Raw genomic sequence first — 17,501 nt, 5'->3', positions numbered from 1 at the left:
CCAAGTAGTTTGTGAGAGAGTTTGCCTCCCTATGGTCGTGGTTGTCTGCTAGATCACCAAAGCTCCATGTTCTTGCTTCACATGAAAAATGGAAGTGACCGATTCTCCAAACGGATGGGAAGACACTTCTAAAGATGAAAAGCATCTGAATGACCTCGAGGGCATCGCTCTCAATAACAGCTTGAGATATATCTAAACTTAACCACAATTTCCGCAGTTGTGAGGATTACATAGAGTTCAACTAAGAAGACACTACCATGAGCAAGAAAGTCCATGTTCTTGCAAAAGCCCAAATCTCAGTGACCAGAAGAGTCCCGCAACACCCCACCCTAACTCGCATGGAGATCTACCGACACTGCTCCATCCACATTGAATTTGAGTGATCCCTTGACTACTGGCTTCCAATGCACCCTCAACTGCTGACTTCCAACGTAGGTGATGAGAGCGAGTATGGCGATTGTCAAAAACACTGGGTTTTCGCCGATAGCAAAGGAAGCCTAGTTGACAACACACGAGACTTGGGATTCCATCCAAGAGACCTGATGAAACCCAAAATACATTGAACAAACAGTTGAATTCTGTTGAAAATGAATTTATTCTCGAGCCGCCAAATTTCCCATAGAGTTGTAGCAAAAAAATTGCGGCCAATCTACTCCGGCAGGAGCTGACACGATGCTATTAAGGTTGGATGAAATCCAGTGATGCCAGTCATCACTATAGAAGCCACCACTGCCTATTCCGTCTCGCACAACACGCCAGAAAGGGAGGATTGCACGACAATCGTGAAGCAGATGAAAGTTGTTTTCTTTGTGCACCTCACAGAGGGGGCAGGTTGCTGAGGTTGCCATGTGTCGGCGGAACCTTTCCCCATTTGAGAGAACACACTGGTTCAACAACTTCCGAATAAAACTGTGCACGCGTTGTGGCCCTTGCAGCTGCCACACATCCATCCAAATTATGTCTACATTCTGAAGAGGTTGTCGCGCTGAGATGCAGTCATACGCTGACTTCACAAAGAACTTGCTTGAAGCTTCATCGACCCAAATAATCTAGTATGGACCTCTTAAGCTTGCCAGGGTTGTGCTGCTACAAGAATCTCCTAGGCAAGCCTGCAAGGAAGAAGGTTAGCAAATAAAAAGGCTTTCCATCCATGACCCACTACATGAAACTACGTCGGAGAAGATCCCACAACTTCGCCGAAATCTCATGAGTCGCCACCTCTTCCTGAATATGCCTTGAGAGAAGCCACCTCGTCAAGTTTAAAAATTAAAACATCAACATTTTAAGTGATTATGTGACCATTACATATTTACATTATTTAAATCTTAAACTAGATCTAACAATCATAATTTAGAGACTATTTGGACCATCCCTCTTTACTATCCACACCATCCCTTAAGTGCAAAAATACATTTATACCCCCAACAAACGTGAGCATTAGACAGAACATAAGGGAAATCGACGTCTGTTAAATTCAAAACCTTCCGCAATCAAGATAGCGGTAACTACCGCAGTCAAGATAACTGTAACTTCCGCTATCTTGATAGCGGTAGTTACCGCTATCAAGATAGCGGACACAACAAACGTGAGCATTAGAAGGGAAATCGACGTCTGTTAAATTCAAAACCTTCCGCAATCAAGATAGCGGTAACTACCGCAGTCAAGATAGTTGTAACTTCCGCTATCAAGATAGTTGTAACTTCCGCTATCAAGATAGTTGTAACTCCCGCTATCAAGATAGTTGTAACCACGTTCATATCCCAATGTTATCAAAGGCTTCCTTTTTGCAGATCCGTAGTCAGACCTAATCACAATAACAACATAACCATTCTCTTTACCTACACCGCGAGCCCAATCAATAAGATCAGCGGGGGATGCCATAATGCTCCTAATAGACAACAAACTTCACCAAGTCAAACACTAAAACCAGAATCTGCAACAAAAATTGTAATTTAAACCAGAACCTGCTACCTTGATAGCGGACGTTACAACTATTTTAATTGCGGAAGTTACCGCTACTAAGATAGCGGAAGTTACCGCTGCTAAAATAGCGGTAGCAATTAAACGTCCGCATTTTAAGTGGCGGAACGAACCAGAACCCACATATTCAACCCAAATTTACGTGAAAAACCCGTAAAAATCCCAAAATCTCACCTATTTTGAGCTTCTAATCTTCTCTTGATCTCACCCACTTATCATCTACACTGATTTGGAGCTTCAAGGTGTGTGATATATTGATTTAGAAGATGAAATAGAGATGGGGGAAGGTGAGAGTGGAAGAGGAAGAAGGAAGAAGAAGGTGAGATTGTGAGAGTATTTTTGTTACTGCTTTGTGTGGGGGTATTTTTGGAATTATAAAAAAAAGGGATGGTGTGGATAGTAAAGAGGGATGGTCCAAATAGTCCCTTTTGATGCGCGTATATAAAGCTGGAAAAAAAATATAAAAACAAAAAGGAGGTGTGTGTCTGACTGAAAGTTGGCGTCAACTCCGCACTCGGCAATGGCGGAAGAATCTCAACCCCGTATCGAACAAGAAGAAGAGCGTTTCGACGTTCTCACCAAAGAGGGTCACAAAACTGGCATTTCCAAACCGAGGTAACCAACTCACTCACTCACTCACTCACTCGTTCCCTCAGTAACTAACTCACTCGCTCACACCGCGCGCGTGCATCGTTTCAGAGGAGAAGTTCATCGAGATGGCGATTACCATCGAGCCGTTCACGTCTGGATTTTCGCCGAGAGCACGCAGCAGTTGCTCCTCCAACGCCGCGCCACCTGCAAGGACTCCTGGCCGGACCTTTGGGATATTTCCAGCGCCGGTCACATCTCCGCCGGAGATTCCTCCCTCTTCACTGCCAGGTTGCATTCTCAAATTAACTTAACTGCTTCTTCTATTCAACTGATTTAGTGTGTCTTTTCGTGGAACTTTGCTGCAAACTTACTTGGTTTTTGATGAATTCACTTTGCAAATTAATGTTAGTTAGAACTTGGAATCGAGTTTGAAATGATTTACATTTTGAAATTGCTATTTCAGAACTATGTAATAAGAGTTTAACATGGAAACTCAACGGAAAAGCTGCATTTTTTGGTCACATTTAGTCATTGAGGGAAAATTATGTTGTTGATCAAGTGTGTATTGTTGTTGTATGATTGGTGTAATGTGTGCTGAAGAACTCGAGGGAGTTCGGCGTAATTACGCCATTTGTTTTAAGTACTGAAGTAGAATGATTCAGAGTGTTGGCGACGGCATACAGAAATTGCATTGTTGATCAAGTGTGTATTGTTGTTGTATGATTGATTTATTCAGGAGGGAGCTTGAAGAAGAGTTAGGTGTAACCCTTCCACAGGATGCATTCGAATTGATATTTATTTTCCTCCAAGAGTGGTAAGTAGTTTACAGTGTATTTCTGTATATTATCAAAATATTAGGAGGCTTTTGGTTTGGTTTTTTAGTTGATATAAATTCTTTATGATAACCAAACTTCTACATTTCTTTCTTTAATATTTTATTTTCAACTTACTACTCACAAATTTGAAACCCAGAAACAAAATGTAAAAAAGGTGGGACTTTTCTAAGTTCTAACTATGACAAAAACATATCAACTGAAAATGAAAGATGAAAGAACAAGCAACTCATTCTCTAAATTTTTCTTCAAACTAAGTCGAGGGTTTATTAGAGGGGTTTCTTTCACATATGACGGGAGACTTCTGCATTGACTTGTCTACCCTTTTCATTTTATTGCATTCTCATTGGATTTTTTATTTATCTTTTAGTAATGCAGTTCCCTTCTTATGTTATCCTTGGAGTTGACTTTAAAATTTAATGCAGTGTCATAAATGATGGGAAATTCATCAATAATGAATACAATGATGTGTATCTGGTAACAACTATTGATCCTATACCTTTGGAGGCCTTTACACTTCAGGTTAGGATGTGTAAGATGTTTTTAACAGTTTTCTGTCATTTTCTAATTTACATTTTTGTGTTGTTGTCAAAACAATGTAGACCAGGAGTTATAGTGCTACTATCACTGTATTACTTATATGCCTGTTTTAGATCTCTTTTTGAGAAACATAGTACACCATAATTTGTTCAATTTTGGAGCTTGCCTTTATGGGTTTTCATAATTTGACAAGTTTAACTTGTTTTCAGAATGCTACAATTTAGTATGAACTATGAAGGCATGGCATTTAAGATTATTATCTAACTTTTTGTTTACTATAATTTTGGGTTAATGTTTTGTAATTATGGATTTGCACATGGTTTTGAATATGAAGTTTGAGAACTTGAGTATTTTTTTGGTCATTCCCCCTGCTCCTCATTCTTGTTATACACCAATTGACATTTTCTTTTTGATAAATTATCTCTCCGTAAGCATTTTAGGTACACTGTAATTCTTTATCATAGTTCTTTTTTGTTTTGATTATTTCTTTTCAATTGATTCTTTTCTGACATGGGAGTCATTTCTGGTGGCTGGAATTCTAGGGTAAACCAAATTCCATGAAATTCTAGTCCAATAGAATTACCTATTAAAATCAATAACCTATTCCCGCTCAATTGATTTTGACACAACAAAAGAGTTTTGTAGGAAATCATTCAGAGTCACGTGATTTCGTTCAGTACGTCTACGTTTCACACTCTCACTTCTATTTATTCTCTTTTCATCAGCTATATTCATTGATTCCTATAAATGCATTGCTATCATTATATATCTGAGTGCTATTCTAGAACTCAATAATGTAATTTCCCACCCCCTCCCTCTGTCCCTCCATGAGGGATAGTAGACAAACGATTTTTCTTTGATATGCTAATCTAATTCCTTGCCTGTCCTCTATGTCTTTTCTAAGTGTGTGCATGATTTGTGTTATTAAGTTTACTGATCTTTGTGAGGGGATCTTTTTACATTGGCAGGAAACAGAAGTTTCTGAAGTTAAATATATCTCATATGAGGAATATAAAAGGTTACTTGCCAAAGAGGATTTAGACTATGTACCTTATGATGTTCATGGACAATATGGTCAACTATTTGATATAATTGAACAGAGGTATGCTATTATTTAAGATTTGCATGATGAAACTTATATGTGAACTGTGAAGCAAAATCTCTACCATTCCATAATCACCCTTATAAAAAAAATATTATTATTCTGATTTGATTCCTTGTACCGGCATAGAATTTCTCAGTTCAGATGGCTGTGCCTTTTTGTTTCCTCTCTCTTTCTTAAAATAAAAATTTTAAAAAGAAGTTATGCTATTATTTAAGATTTTCATGATAAAATATCATATCTGTGAAGCAAAACCTCTTCCATTCCAATAATCACCCTTACAAAAATATCATTATTCTAATTTGATTCCTTTTACTCTCTCAGTTCAGATGGCCATGCCTTTTCCTTTACTCTTTTTTTAAATAAAACTTTATTGGATAGAAAAGGAAAGAAATACAACTAGGGACAAGGTTCGATATCTTCCAAAATAGAAAATAAGAAAACAAGAGAAAATAAAAAATTCAGAATGTATCAAAGATGTCTAGTAAATTGATTCTCTTATTTTCTGTCATCTTTCTTAGCTAGTGGCTGCTTTTTAGGAACCGATGGAAGAGAAATGGACTATGGAGAGAAGGATTTCCATATACAACTGAGCATTGGCTCTCTTTACTAATGCTAACAAATCTGAATTTCCTTTATACTATTTTCCCCTATTTATTTACTTGAGTCACCTCAACTAACTAACTAACTGACCAACCTATCTAATCCTAGCTATTTCAGTTCTCCTTTATTATACTCTTGTATCCTAATTCCTAAACTGCTACTAGTTTGAGGTTGTTAGAATTCGTTGGATGAAGGTGGTCCACGGTGGGTGTACCGTGTACCTGCCAAAAATTCTACAGTATAGCAAAGCTTGACTTAAAGATTTGATGTTGATAGATACCTATAGGGGGTAGGCGGTTGGTCCCCTAGGCCCTCGCCCATGATTGTTACTGGACACATCAGCTTTGTCCTTATCTGCTTTGAGTCAGATTTTCCCCTGTTTGCCTGGGATTTTCCTCTTCTGGTCTGTTGTCTTTGATGGCTCAGATTTTTCTTTTCTACTTGGGGAAGATGGTAGTCAAGCCGTTTGGCTCTGTTGACCATGGCGGATGCTTCATCGAGATACCTAAGTAGGTCATTTCATGAGGCGAATTACTGGCTCAGAGGTTGGCTAGGCACGGTGTGGCACCAGCTTTTATGCTGGCTCAGCAAGATGGAGAGTGGCCTTTGCAAATATTGGCACTTTGCTCCAACCAAATATACCAAAGAACAAAAAATAAAAAAAACACACACACACATGTATGTAAAGTTCTGATATCATTTCTTCCAAACCCTTGTAATCGTACTTAACATTCATCCAACATGCATATTCCTGACAGATACTGCGGCCCGTATGTGCTAATAGCTGAATACACGTGCCACTGTTCTCAATCCAAATTATATGACCATGTCTTAAAACAATTTATTATTATTATTTTTTATTTTATTTTCATATACTTTATGACTATGTACTCTATGAACTATGAAGGACAACTGCATTATATTGGAAATGACAGACAATGATTCCATACTTATTTTTTAATTCCTTACGTATTTGCTGAAGGTACAAAGAAAACACTGTAGCACGCAGTTTGGCTCTACAAAAGCAACTTAGTCGATATGCTCCTATTTCGCTCAATGTGGAGGTTGTTGTAATTTTTTGTTGTTGTTTTATTTTATGGATCTCTATCTGCAGTTATTTAGCTTTAGCTTTTAATTTTTTTCTCCCTGCCCTTTTGTTACCTTCTAATAACTTCTTATCTACTAACAGCAGCTAGCTTTAATCAATTAACTAACAACTGAGCTAACTGACTTCCCTTTTCGTTTTCTTCATACTTGCTGACTGCCGTGTTATCAAATATCCGCCATGGTAGTTTCTCGTGGCGGTTTTTTGCCTTTCCGCAATGACCGATATCCCGCCATATGGCCGCCATTTCCGCCATATTTGGCCATATTCCGCCATTATTTGTCATGTATGGCGGGATTTTGGCTTCCCGCCATCCGCAATTAACAGCACTGTATCCTCCTCTAATATATCTTAAATATTAACAGATTACGTAGTTTCCATTGGATTCTCTATTTCCTTAGCAATATGATCTTGTTCCTAAATGATAACGAGGATTTTGCATAAGATACACATAAACCTCATATCAAAGCATCAGTAGGAAATTTGTCAATTTTTTTTATGGACAAGAGGAAGAAAAAAATGTTAATATTATACATAGTTGCAAGGAGATGTATAGTATTAACTACTAATTTTATGCAGCTGTTACATTAATGTGTATGAACTTTCATCACAAATTAAATAAAAAATTAAAACAGGTATCATTTATGAATTTTGATTTTTATACGATTACTGGTTGAGTGAAGCAATACTTGATTATTAATAACATTTTCCTAAAATTTTAGGTCCCTCTTTAACTAACTTTCTAAGTTTCACGTTTCATTCTGGCAGTTGACAGGGCTTACGGATTCAGACAAAAAGGCTCTTGTTTCTATTCTCAAGGCTGCAGCTGTTATGGATGAAATTTTTTATCTGCAGGTTGCATCTACAATACATTTATAGCTGTTTGTAAGCATTTATTTATTCTATGTTTATTGATTTTATTTTTATGATTCATGTGCATGTGCATATTTGATATATATAAAATTTAACGGAAGTTTTTGCTTCTAAAATTTTATCCATGCAAATATTTTTCATATGCATGTAATGATGTGCCATGTGACATGCTTGATACCTCGGTTCTGTTAATTGTATGACATTTGATTGGCAATTTATTTCTCGCTCAAATAAATCATTCTAAATCTTAATCTGTGGTTGGTAGAGTAGAACCCCGGAGTCAGATATGTTCTGATGACAGTGTGAATTACTAAAGTTAGTCTGTTTATTTCCCTCAGTCGTGGTACAGTAATCCAGCTCTTAGAGATTGGTTGAAGGAGCATGCTGATACATCAGAGTTGAACAAGTTGAAATGGTCCTATTATCTGATTAACAAGACCCCATGGTAAGTCATTGAGATCTTGATAAATGACAACTTACTCTACCAACTGAATGGTGTTTATTACACTCAAGATATATATGAACTAGTGTGATTTTGTATGCCAGAATATCAACCTCGACTTAAGATCAAACCCCCTGTGTTGTGCCTGACTTCTTGTGCTTGAGAACTCATTTGAGAATTCCAAATACCCAATAGTGTTGTTCATTTTTGGTGCAGTTAATATTACGATTCTCACCGGAATCTGTTTTCTTTAATCCAAGGGACACATTTTACAATCAAAACCTGCATCATGATCTTATGAATATGATAGCCAACAAGTTCGTTCCAAAAGTTTATAGCTGGACTCATTTTGTTTAGCTTTTCCTTTCTCATGACCTGATAGATGTAGAACTTGAGCCTAATCCAAGCAACTTCTTGAGCATGAATGGGATTCACAGCTTACAGGGCTGCTACCAATGTTAGATATGTTAAAATATTTTGGTGGCATTGTCTAATATAAGCACACTGTGGCCTCTGCTCAGTGAAGAGAGTACAGTATAGATGTTCCACTGAGCCAATGATGATCCTAGCAGCATCAATGCAACAGCTTCATTTGTTTACGTAGCCCATCATTAATAGTATGTGATCACGTCACCCATCTCAAGAGTTGGGGACTGGTGGAGAAATACCTTGCTCTTAGGCTTCTTTCTAAACTTGACCCTCAAAATTCTAGATCTGAACCTGACCGTAGTTGGATCTCTCTCTGACACTATAATAACTATAAACATCTATATTAAAATCTTTAGAATTTTGGTTGGGGCTGGTACAAAACGAAATAGTATTTCGTGAAAAATTAGAAGATCTGAACTAAAATGGCGATTGGCATTTGAAATTGCCAAAACTGAATGGAATTTTCAACAAATGTATGAACATCCTTTTGCCTTGAACACTGCAAACTGCCTGTTTTAATAATATACAGGGTAAGACCTATTTATTTAAAAATTTATATTCACGCATGTGTGTTGTATAATCTGTATTATTAATAAATATGTCCTCACCTGCTAGTAATTTATACTTTCTGCCTCTCTCTCCTTGCCTTGTGTGCATGTCTGGATTATAATTTTTTACTGTTACCTCACTGTAATTGTTGTTTCTGAAAGTAAGAGTCCTATTTTTTTAATCTTACCCAAGGTACAAAATGAAATGTTCACCATATTTTTTTCAATATAACCTTTTTACATTTTTTATCATTACATTGTAGTTGCATACAAATAAATATGATTTTTGTTTCTCTATTTTTTGCTATGTTTTTTATTATATAATTGTTTATCACGCATTGTTATATCCAGAATGAAATATCTTTTATACATTTATTCTTTGATTTTCTTAGTTTATTTCTACCTTGATGTAATTTTTTATTCCATAATGTTTTCATTTTCTGTTACTTTTGTACAAAATCAATAAATCATTTTAGTTCTCCTTTATATGTTTTTATTTTATTTTATGAAACAACTAATGCAACACATTTAGTTTCTCATATATTCTTTTATGTTTTTTCCCTATATTAAAATGTATTTATTCAATAGTGTCATTAATTAAGTTTTTTAATCTTTTTTCTCCAAAAAGATTTTTGCAACTTACTTATGTGTATTTCATAATTTTGTTTTTAATAATAATTTTATGATTTTTGCATCAATTGTAAACTTCTTATTTTTTTGTTTGTGCGCCATATAATGTACTCACTGTTGCCAGGTCTTCCCTTGATGAAGATGAGGCATTTTTGACAACTGCAGATTCAGCAATAAGGTTACTTGCTAAAGCAACTAAGACAGTTAGAGAGTGGAAGGGTCTTGAATACAGAGCAGCATTTCCTGTGCAGAAACCTGCTGGTGCTAATTTCTACCCCCCAGACATGGACAAAAAGGTACCATAGGAAGGATTTGATTCAAATGGTTTCTCTTTAGATATGATTTTCAATTGTTCATGTAGATAAGCCCCCAGTTGGCAGGAAAATAATTGTTGTTTTTGCTGTATGATGCTAAGCGTATTCTATGAAAATATGAGAAACAACAAAGCTTGTCTTGCAGGAGTTTGAAATATGGAAGGAAAGTCTGGGAAATGATGAACAGAAAGAGGCAACTAGCTTTTTCAGTGTTATTAAAAGGCACAGTGAATTTATTTTAGATTCTCATCCCTCCAATAGCAAAGCAGGTTCTTCTCATGACTTGTATATAGTTCCTTATTCTCAAGAGTACAAGTCTCTTCTTGCAAAAGCTGCCGATTTGTTGCATAAAGCTGGGGATATTACCGACTCACCAAGGTATATTGTTCTTCGTCCATAATACTAAGCAGCCATTGGTCAGCTTCATGCTAAATTTACAATGTTAGTAAACTCATTCTTTTGATTGTAGTTTGAAGAGTCTGCTCCATGGCAAGGCTGATGCTTTCCTTTCAAATGATTATTATTACTCAGATATAGCCTGGATGGAATTGGTTAGTCTTGTTTAATTTTGTGCTACAATCATTTTAAAGTTGTTGGCAAGCTGTTGAGATGTATTGTGTTGTTATCTGATTATTCTATTGAATCAAAAGAAATCCATTCTGTAATATTTTACATTGAACAATTAATGTAATCATGATCTTCCCTAAAGTTAATCCGAGAGTTTATTCTAAGAGTTACATCTGTTTCTTTAGCAAAAGAAAGTAGAAAAATCTTGATTGTTTGTCCTAACTTCTTCTAACTGACTGAATGCAAAGCAGTTTTTAATTTTAATTTTCAATGTGATCAAGTATTATTAATGTTATATATTCTTTTAACTTATATCTGAATTGATTTCAGTAATGTATGCACTTGTTTCTTTTAATCCCTTTATGTTTTCTTCTGTAAATCAGCTAGTAATAGAGATCAAATCCTTGGGAATCCACTGGTCCTCTTTTCCACCATATTTATTTCTTTCATCTCCTTTATTACATTTTGCAAGTTACATCTGTTTCTTGGGTAAAACAAAATATAACAAATCTTTGTTGTTTCTCCTAACTGCTGCTAGCTGACTAGACGCCGAGAAGTTTAGGTTATAATTTTCATTTTTAGTGTGATCTAAATACAAACAATGTAAATTTTTTTGAACCTATTGCGGAATTCTTTTAAATTAACTAGTTCTTTTTTTTTTTCCTTTTCTGTTTTCTTCTGTAAACCAGCAACTAACAGAGATCAAATCCTTGGGGATTTTCAGCTGCATTGAGAAAATGTGACGTCGCGATTGTGTTGAACTAAATATAACGAAGTAATTTGTTTGATCTGGAAAAAGAGAGCAATACAAAAAAAAAATCAAAGAACTTAGGCCTGTACTTATTAAAGGATCTTCGCCCGAACACAGGATGGATTTCTTTCTGTATACACATGTTTGTATTTTGTAACACCCATCCACCCAGCACCCCAAATCAAATGTTTTTACATGAAACTTTGTTGCTTGCCTTTGACACTTGATGGGACTGAGACTCTAGTCATAAAAAGCACTAAATGATCATATAGATTCAATCTAGGAAAATCCCTATCATTGAAGATTGTGCTTTCTTGGATAGGTTTTTACTACCAAAACCTATCCTTGCAAAATAGTCCTCTAAATTTAGTCACTCCTATATGTAATGTGTTCTTTTGTTGTGACAAGTTCTGGATCATAAAATTATTTTTGCCTTGTATTTTCTGTGCAGGACTCTAAGCTGGATATCACAATTGGGCCATATGAAACTTATGAGGATAAACTTTTTGGATACAAGGTAATTGCCAACAACGAAGCTTTCTGCCAGCATAAACAATTGAAGTCCCAAAGGCATATTATATTGAACTTAAATGGCCTTTTCATTTGGGAATATAATGTTCATACTTTACAAAATTATGGCTTGTTAGTTGTTACTCCCTCCGTTCCTTTTTAAGTGTCGTTTTAGCATAAATCTCTCCAACCAAGATAGTGGATTATTAGAGTTGTTTTTTCCATTCTACCCTCTCACATCTCAATCATAAAGTCATAAAGCTCTCCAACCAAGATAGTGGATTGTTAGTTTTTTTTCCACTCTCTCATATCATTAAACCACCTACCACTCTCACCCAATCATAAAGTCATAAATGTCTTCATAGTTATTAAGAAAGAAGAATTTTATGAAAAATGTGAAGTGGAGTTATTGAAAAAGTAAGGGTATAATTGACAAAATAGAACCTAAAACATCAAAACGACAGTTAAATAGGAACAAAAAAATTGTTCTAAAACGACACTTAAAAAGGAACGGAGGGAGTACTATTGATTGAAGATGTGTTGTTAGTCAGCTAACTGGTTAAAGTTTCAGAATGGAAATTAAAAATGTCAGTTTCATTAATATAATGTGATATTTAGGCCTGGAGATTGATATATGGTGTGGTTTGTTGTAAGCAAAATTCCATGCCTTGCCCAGAATATCGGTATTTGTGGCCAAATTTTTAATACGCACATACACACCCTCATCAATGATTCTTGTGCTCATATCCCTTGTATTCTAATTTCTAAGAGCTTCTTGATAGTTTCATGGTACCCTTGCATAAATTGGGGTTGACTGTATGAGTCAATAAGGGAAGACCAAAGGCCCTTGTCATTTTCGTATTTATATCCAGTATATTATAAGACAGTATCATTTGCCCGGATGTAAGCATCCAAATGGTTAGGTGTGTAAAGTTGCTTAGATGAAAGCATAGAGTTTGTCTGGCTATAAGGTTAAATTTTAATGGACCAAGTTCAGGTTCCAGTTAAGCTATTTCTATAGAGTGTAAATTCACTGGATACTAGTCAACTTCCCTCACTTGAAAAGGCTACATTGGAACTTGGTTGTAATGGCATTGCAATTGGTTTAGGCTACCTTTGAAGCTTACATTGGAATCAGGGACGATGAAGCAACAGCTCAATTGAAACTCTTTGGTGATAATCTGCAGGTATTACGCTTTTGTTTTGTTTTATTTTTCTAATTTAAAGTGTGAATGACATCTCAAATAATTCTGCTACTGAAGCTCCTGGAGCAAAACCTCCCAATGGACAGTGCATACAAATCAAAAGATGTGAATGCAGCACCTATTCGTGTTATCCAGCTTCTATATAATGCAGGGGTGAGTAACTATTTTGTTTCTGTTCACTTTTGAACTAGTCTGCATTCCTAAATATTGATATAAAACATTATTCAACTGGGTGGGACTTTTGGCTGAATTGGGGTATTTTTAATAAACAAGTAGAAACCTAATGACTGAAGAATGATGATGGTACTTGACAAAAGGAGTGGATAAACAACATAATCTGTCCCATCAGGTTTAAGCAGTTATTATGGTGGTCACAAAAATGAAATTCACAAAAGAGTTCTCACTTATAAGGCAGTACTTCATTCTTAAAATTATTATGCTGGATATTTTACATTAATAGATTGTTTCAGGATGTCGGGGGACCGCAAACTCTTGCTTTTAATCTACCAAATGATGAGCGTATTGTAAATGATCGTGGAACATCAATGGTCATGCTTAAGAATGTTTCAGAGGCTAAGTAAAATTTCTTAACCTTAAAGTTCTAGTTTGTTCAAATAATAACTTGGATCGTGAAAGGATCTCCTGTATCTTATTTTTCTAAATGTATGTTGGGGAAACCTTCCAATTCTTAACAGGTTTACTCATATTCTTCTCCCTATAGCTGCTGGCTGTATTGCATTGGAACAACAAGAACTTGTAGATTTTGAATCGTTTTTTACTCATACAATTTGCCACGAATGCTGCCATGGAATTGGACCTCACACCATAACACTTCCAAATGGTCAGAAGTCTACTGTGAGATTGGTCAGTTACAGAATATGCCTTATTTGAACAATTTCTTTGATTGAAACCTCTTCTGTTAACTTATTAACATAGTGATGCTATTAATATGGGTCACTAAATTATTGCCATATGATTATCATCATCATTTATGTAAATTGTTACACAGGCTAATAATATATTGTACATAAGTAATTAGGATATTTTAAGTTTCTTGAATTATTAAATACATTTCATGTATATAATAGAGCCTCTACTGTGTAATTCGAAGATACAAGATTTCATTGTGTCTCATGTTTCCTCTTCATCTTAACAATTATTAATTCATCAGAAAGATGGAAAGTGGAAACAGAGTCCCATTGTCATTCTCAAATAGGCTTCTAGCTAATTCTAATTCCACAAGGAATGGGAAAAACGGGCAGAGAAAGAAAAAACAATATTCTTAAGACATTCAAGAATCAAGAACAAATGTGGTGTGGTAAAAGGTGATTCAATTAACTTGTTGGAGTAACTCTGCTACTGTTTCAGTCATGTGATTCCTTATTATCTGGCTTACAGATAATTTACATCCTTAACAGGACAATCAAACTTGTTTCTTGTTTTTGTCATGTTAAATATTATTCATTCTCTAATACCTTGCATACTATCAATCAAGAAGTCAGAAGCAATCCAATGTTCAGAAAACTACGATTGTGTGTATCATTTTATAATTTGCATATAACATTAATTACAATAGCATACCTTTCAATACAGGAATTGCAAGAATTTCACTCAGCTCTAGAAGAAGCAAAAGCTGATATAGTTGGCCTCTGGGCATTGAGGTTCTTGATCTCCCAGGTACTACTATTCTTTTCTCCTTCTGTTTGGATGAAATAAGTTGTTGTTTGTTTTTGAGAGTGAAAGGAAATAAATAGCAAGAGGATTAGGAGTCATCCTAAAACCGGGAAAAGCCAGTAAATAAACATGATGATAGCTCCAGAATGCTCTCCAACCCCTTCAAATTTCTAAGAAAGAAACCTGCTGCAGAATCCTTGGGCAGACAAGAATGTCCTTAAATTTTGTATGTTATACCTGAGCCAAATGGACCATTAACCAGCTTAGAGAGCACAAATCCGTTAACACTTCATTGTTGTATGCTTCCAATTTTTGCTGAAGACCACAACCTTCATATTTACCAACCTACACAACTGTTGAACAACTTAATGACAAATGCATATATTTAGTTGACATACCATGTTATTGTTAGCTACGTTATATGTATGGCATGTTCTGGTGTATTCATTTGAAGTGTCTTCATCACTTGGTAACTATGTAGTTTCTCTATGACATTTTATGTTTTACTTCTCCACTAATATTGTTGACATTTTTTTGTTTTTTTGGCTTAGAAATTATGCTAATTTCATTGACATTCTCTTGATTTTACCAGGACTTGCTTTCTGAAAGTTTGTTGAAGTCCATGTATGTTTCTTTTCTTGCTGGATGCTTCCGCTCAGTACGTTTTGGTTTAGAAGAAGCTCACGGGTGCGCTGCTAGCTATGCATTCTTCTTTCATCTGGTGTATATTCTTGTGATTTAGAATCTAATTCAACTGCGTATTATCAGAAAAGGACAAGCATTGCAATTCAACTGGTTATATGAGAAAGGAGCCTTTGTCTTGCATTCTGAAGATACATTTTCTGTTGATTTTTCTAAGGTATCATTGCTTCAAACTCTGTCCTTTCATCTTGGGTTTATCTGACCCTAAGATTGTTGGTGTTAATTATATCTTTCCTCCTAAAGGTTGAAGGTGCAGTTGAAAGCCTGAGCACGGAGATACTTACTATACAAGCTAAAGGTGATAAAGAGGCTGCTGGTTTACTTCTTCAGAAATACGGTGTGATGACGGAAGCACTACAAGTTGCTCTGAAAAAGTTGGAGAATATTCAGGTATTAGTAGACCATAGTATTCTGTTAGCTTCTGCTGTGACAAGATGATTACATTACAGTGCCTAGGGAGGCTTTGTTCCAAAAAAACTGAGTTTCAATATTTTCAGATTACAAAATCTCAATTAGTTGTCCAAACTAGCATTTACTTGTGACACACTTTAAAAAAAAAAAGGTGACTACATTACAGCGCTTCCAAAAAAAACGAGTTTCACTGTTTTCAGATTACAATAGTCCCAATTAGTTGTCCAAACTAACATTTACTTGTGGCGCACTTTCAAAACTCTTGAAATCTATACCTTGTTTATAAATTTCCAAATGTCAAATGAGGACCATTTTGAATTATTAAAAATAGTTTAGCATCTCACTTTGCTTATGACACGTTTTCAGAACTCACGAAGCTGGTGCCTTATCTTCTTTAAACTTTGGATTATTTCACTTTGAAGACCATTTGGGATTATTAAAAATATTTTAGCATCTAACTGACGGTCTAATATCCAGCTACAGGGTACCTGAAGTTGAAGTCATGCATATATGTTTTCCTCTACCTTATGAGTGCTTGATTAGATGCTAGACATTAGATTCGGGAACAGTATAAGTTTGCCATACACCAGCTTAAATATAGTTGGTCGTCTACTAAGCATTGCTGGTCTTGCCTATCTTAACCAGAAGAAGTATGTAGGAAAAACTGTAAAAGATCTGAAAATTAAATTAGGAATACATGTAACACAGTCTTGTTCCGATCTTTATAATTTCACGATTTTATTAAAAACTGTTCTCAATTTCCTGTGCATGTTACACATGTCTCTCCAGAAACTTTAATCAATGTGAGCATTTTAGAATGCAAAAGATGTATCTTTGGTTGATGATTATTGCATATAATTACACTTATTCTTCACATGCTCTTTTGCAAGTCACTGAATGATAATATGTTCCCAATTTTTTCTATTTTGTGCGAACCTGATACACATATATATGTGCAACTCATTTTCCTAAAGATAAATTTATCGCATATCAAGTCTCCTGATACAATATTCATGCGTAAAGACAATGATTTTATAATATTTGAAAAACTAATTGTCTCCATATATTATTTTGCACCCTAGGTACCTGTTGACGTAGCACCTACCTTTGCCACTGCCAACAAAATATTGCAATGAAGGCAAGAAAAACCGAGGTGCAAAGAAGTTACATGCTTACCATCACTTTGCCTCAGCTTGGAAAAATCCATTCAATCGATGTCTATTGTTTGTGCTAGTTGTTATTACTTACTATGATAGAGTGGAACTCTTGTTTTCTCTAGTTCGTTTCCTTTCTCCTCGGACTGATTCATAAAAGGAAACAATCATTGTCTTAGAGAAGAGTTTTATACATTGTTTGGTTATCAGGTTATGCGCTAATGATGTGTATTGACTCAGCGGGTAAGATAGAATTTATCAATGCAATGGGTCTTTGATTTGAATCATTTGATACTTCTTGAGGATCCTTTTTTTTCTGTGTAGGAAACAGAAATAAATTAGTGCAATTATTTAATTTAAATAGTAAATTGATATTAAGTATACTTTTAAAAAAGTATATTTGGAAAAATCTATGGAAACTTGATGTGACACTTTATGTGGAGAGTTTTGAAGCGTGTTGTGCCTACTCGAATGAGGTTGTGGAATAAAGGTGTTAATTGCCCAATTTTCTGCCCACTCTATAACGACTTGGAGTTG

The 17,501-nt window shown here is 35.4% G+C and overlaps 1 protein-coding gene across 1 annotated transcript; it reads left to right on the top strand.

The window, feature by feature from the left end:
* Window positions 1-2,443: 2,443 nt before the first annotated feature.
* On the top strand, window positions 2,444-17,251 carry LOC130722841 (nudix hydrolase 3). The gene is made up of 21 exons (XM_057573690.1): window positions 2,444-2,595; window positions 2,680-2,859; window positions 3,308-3,385; window positions 3,830-3,926; window positions 4,913-5,046; window positions 6,632-6,713; window positions 7,523-7,609; window positions 7,966-8,072; window positions 9,801-9,972; window positions 10,136-10,368; window positions 10,460-10,541; window positions 11,760-11,825; window positions 12,928-13,005; window positions 13,081-13,176; window positions 13,494-13,600; window positions 13,719-13,887; window positions 14,617-14,700; window positions 15,290-15,384; window positions 15,466-15,556; window positions 15,643-15,789; window positions 16,893-17,251. Exons 1-21 carry the CDS (start codon window positions 2,501-2,503, stop codon window positions 16,944-16,946), a joined length of 2,334 nt encoding a protein of 777 aa, XP_057429673.1. The 5' UTR covers window positions 2,444-2,500; the 3' UTR covers window positions 16,947-17,251.
* The last annotated feature ends 250 nt before the right edge of the window (window positions 17,252-17,501 follow it).

Source organism: Lotus japonicus, chromosome 6 (assembly GCF_012489685.1).
Source record: "Lotus japonicus ecotype B-129 chromosome 6, LjGifu_v1.2".
Classification (NCBI taxonomy): Eukaryota; Viridiplantae; Streptophyta; class Magnoliopsida; order Fabales; family Fabaceae; genus Lotus; species Lotus japonicus.
Note: the sequence above shows the minus strand (reverse complement) of the source record. Positions and strands in the feature narration are given on the sequence as shown.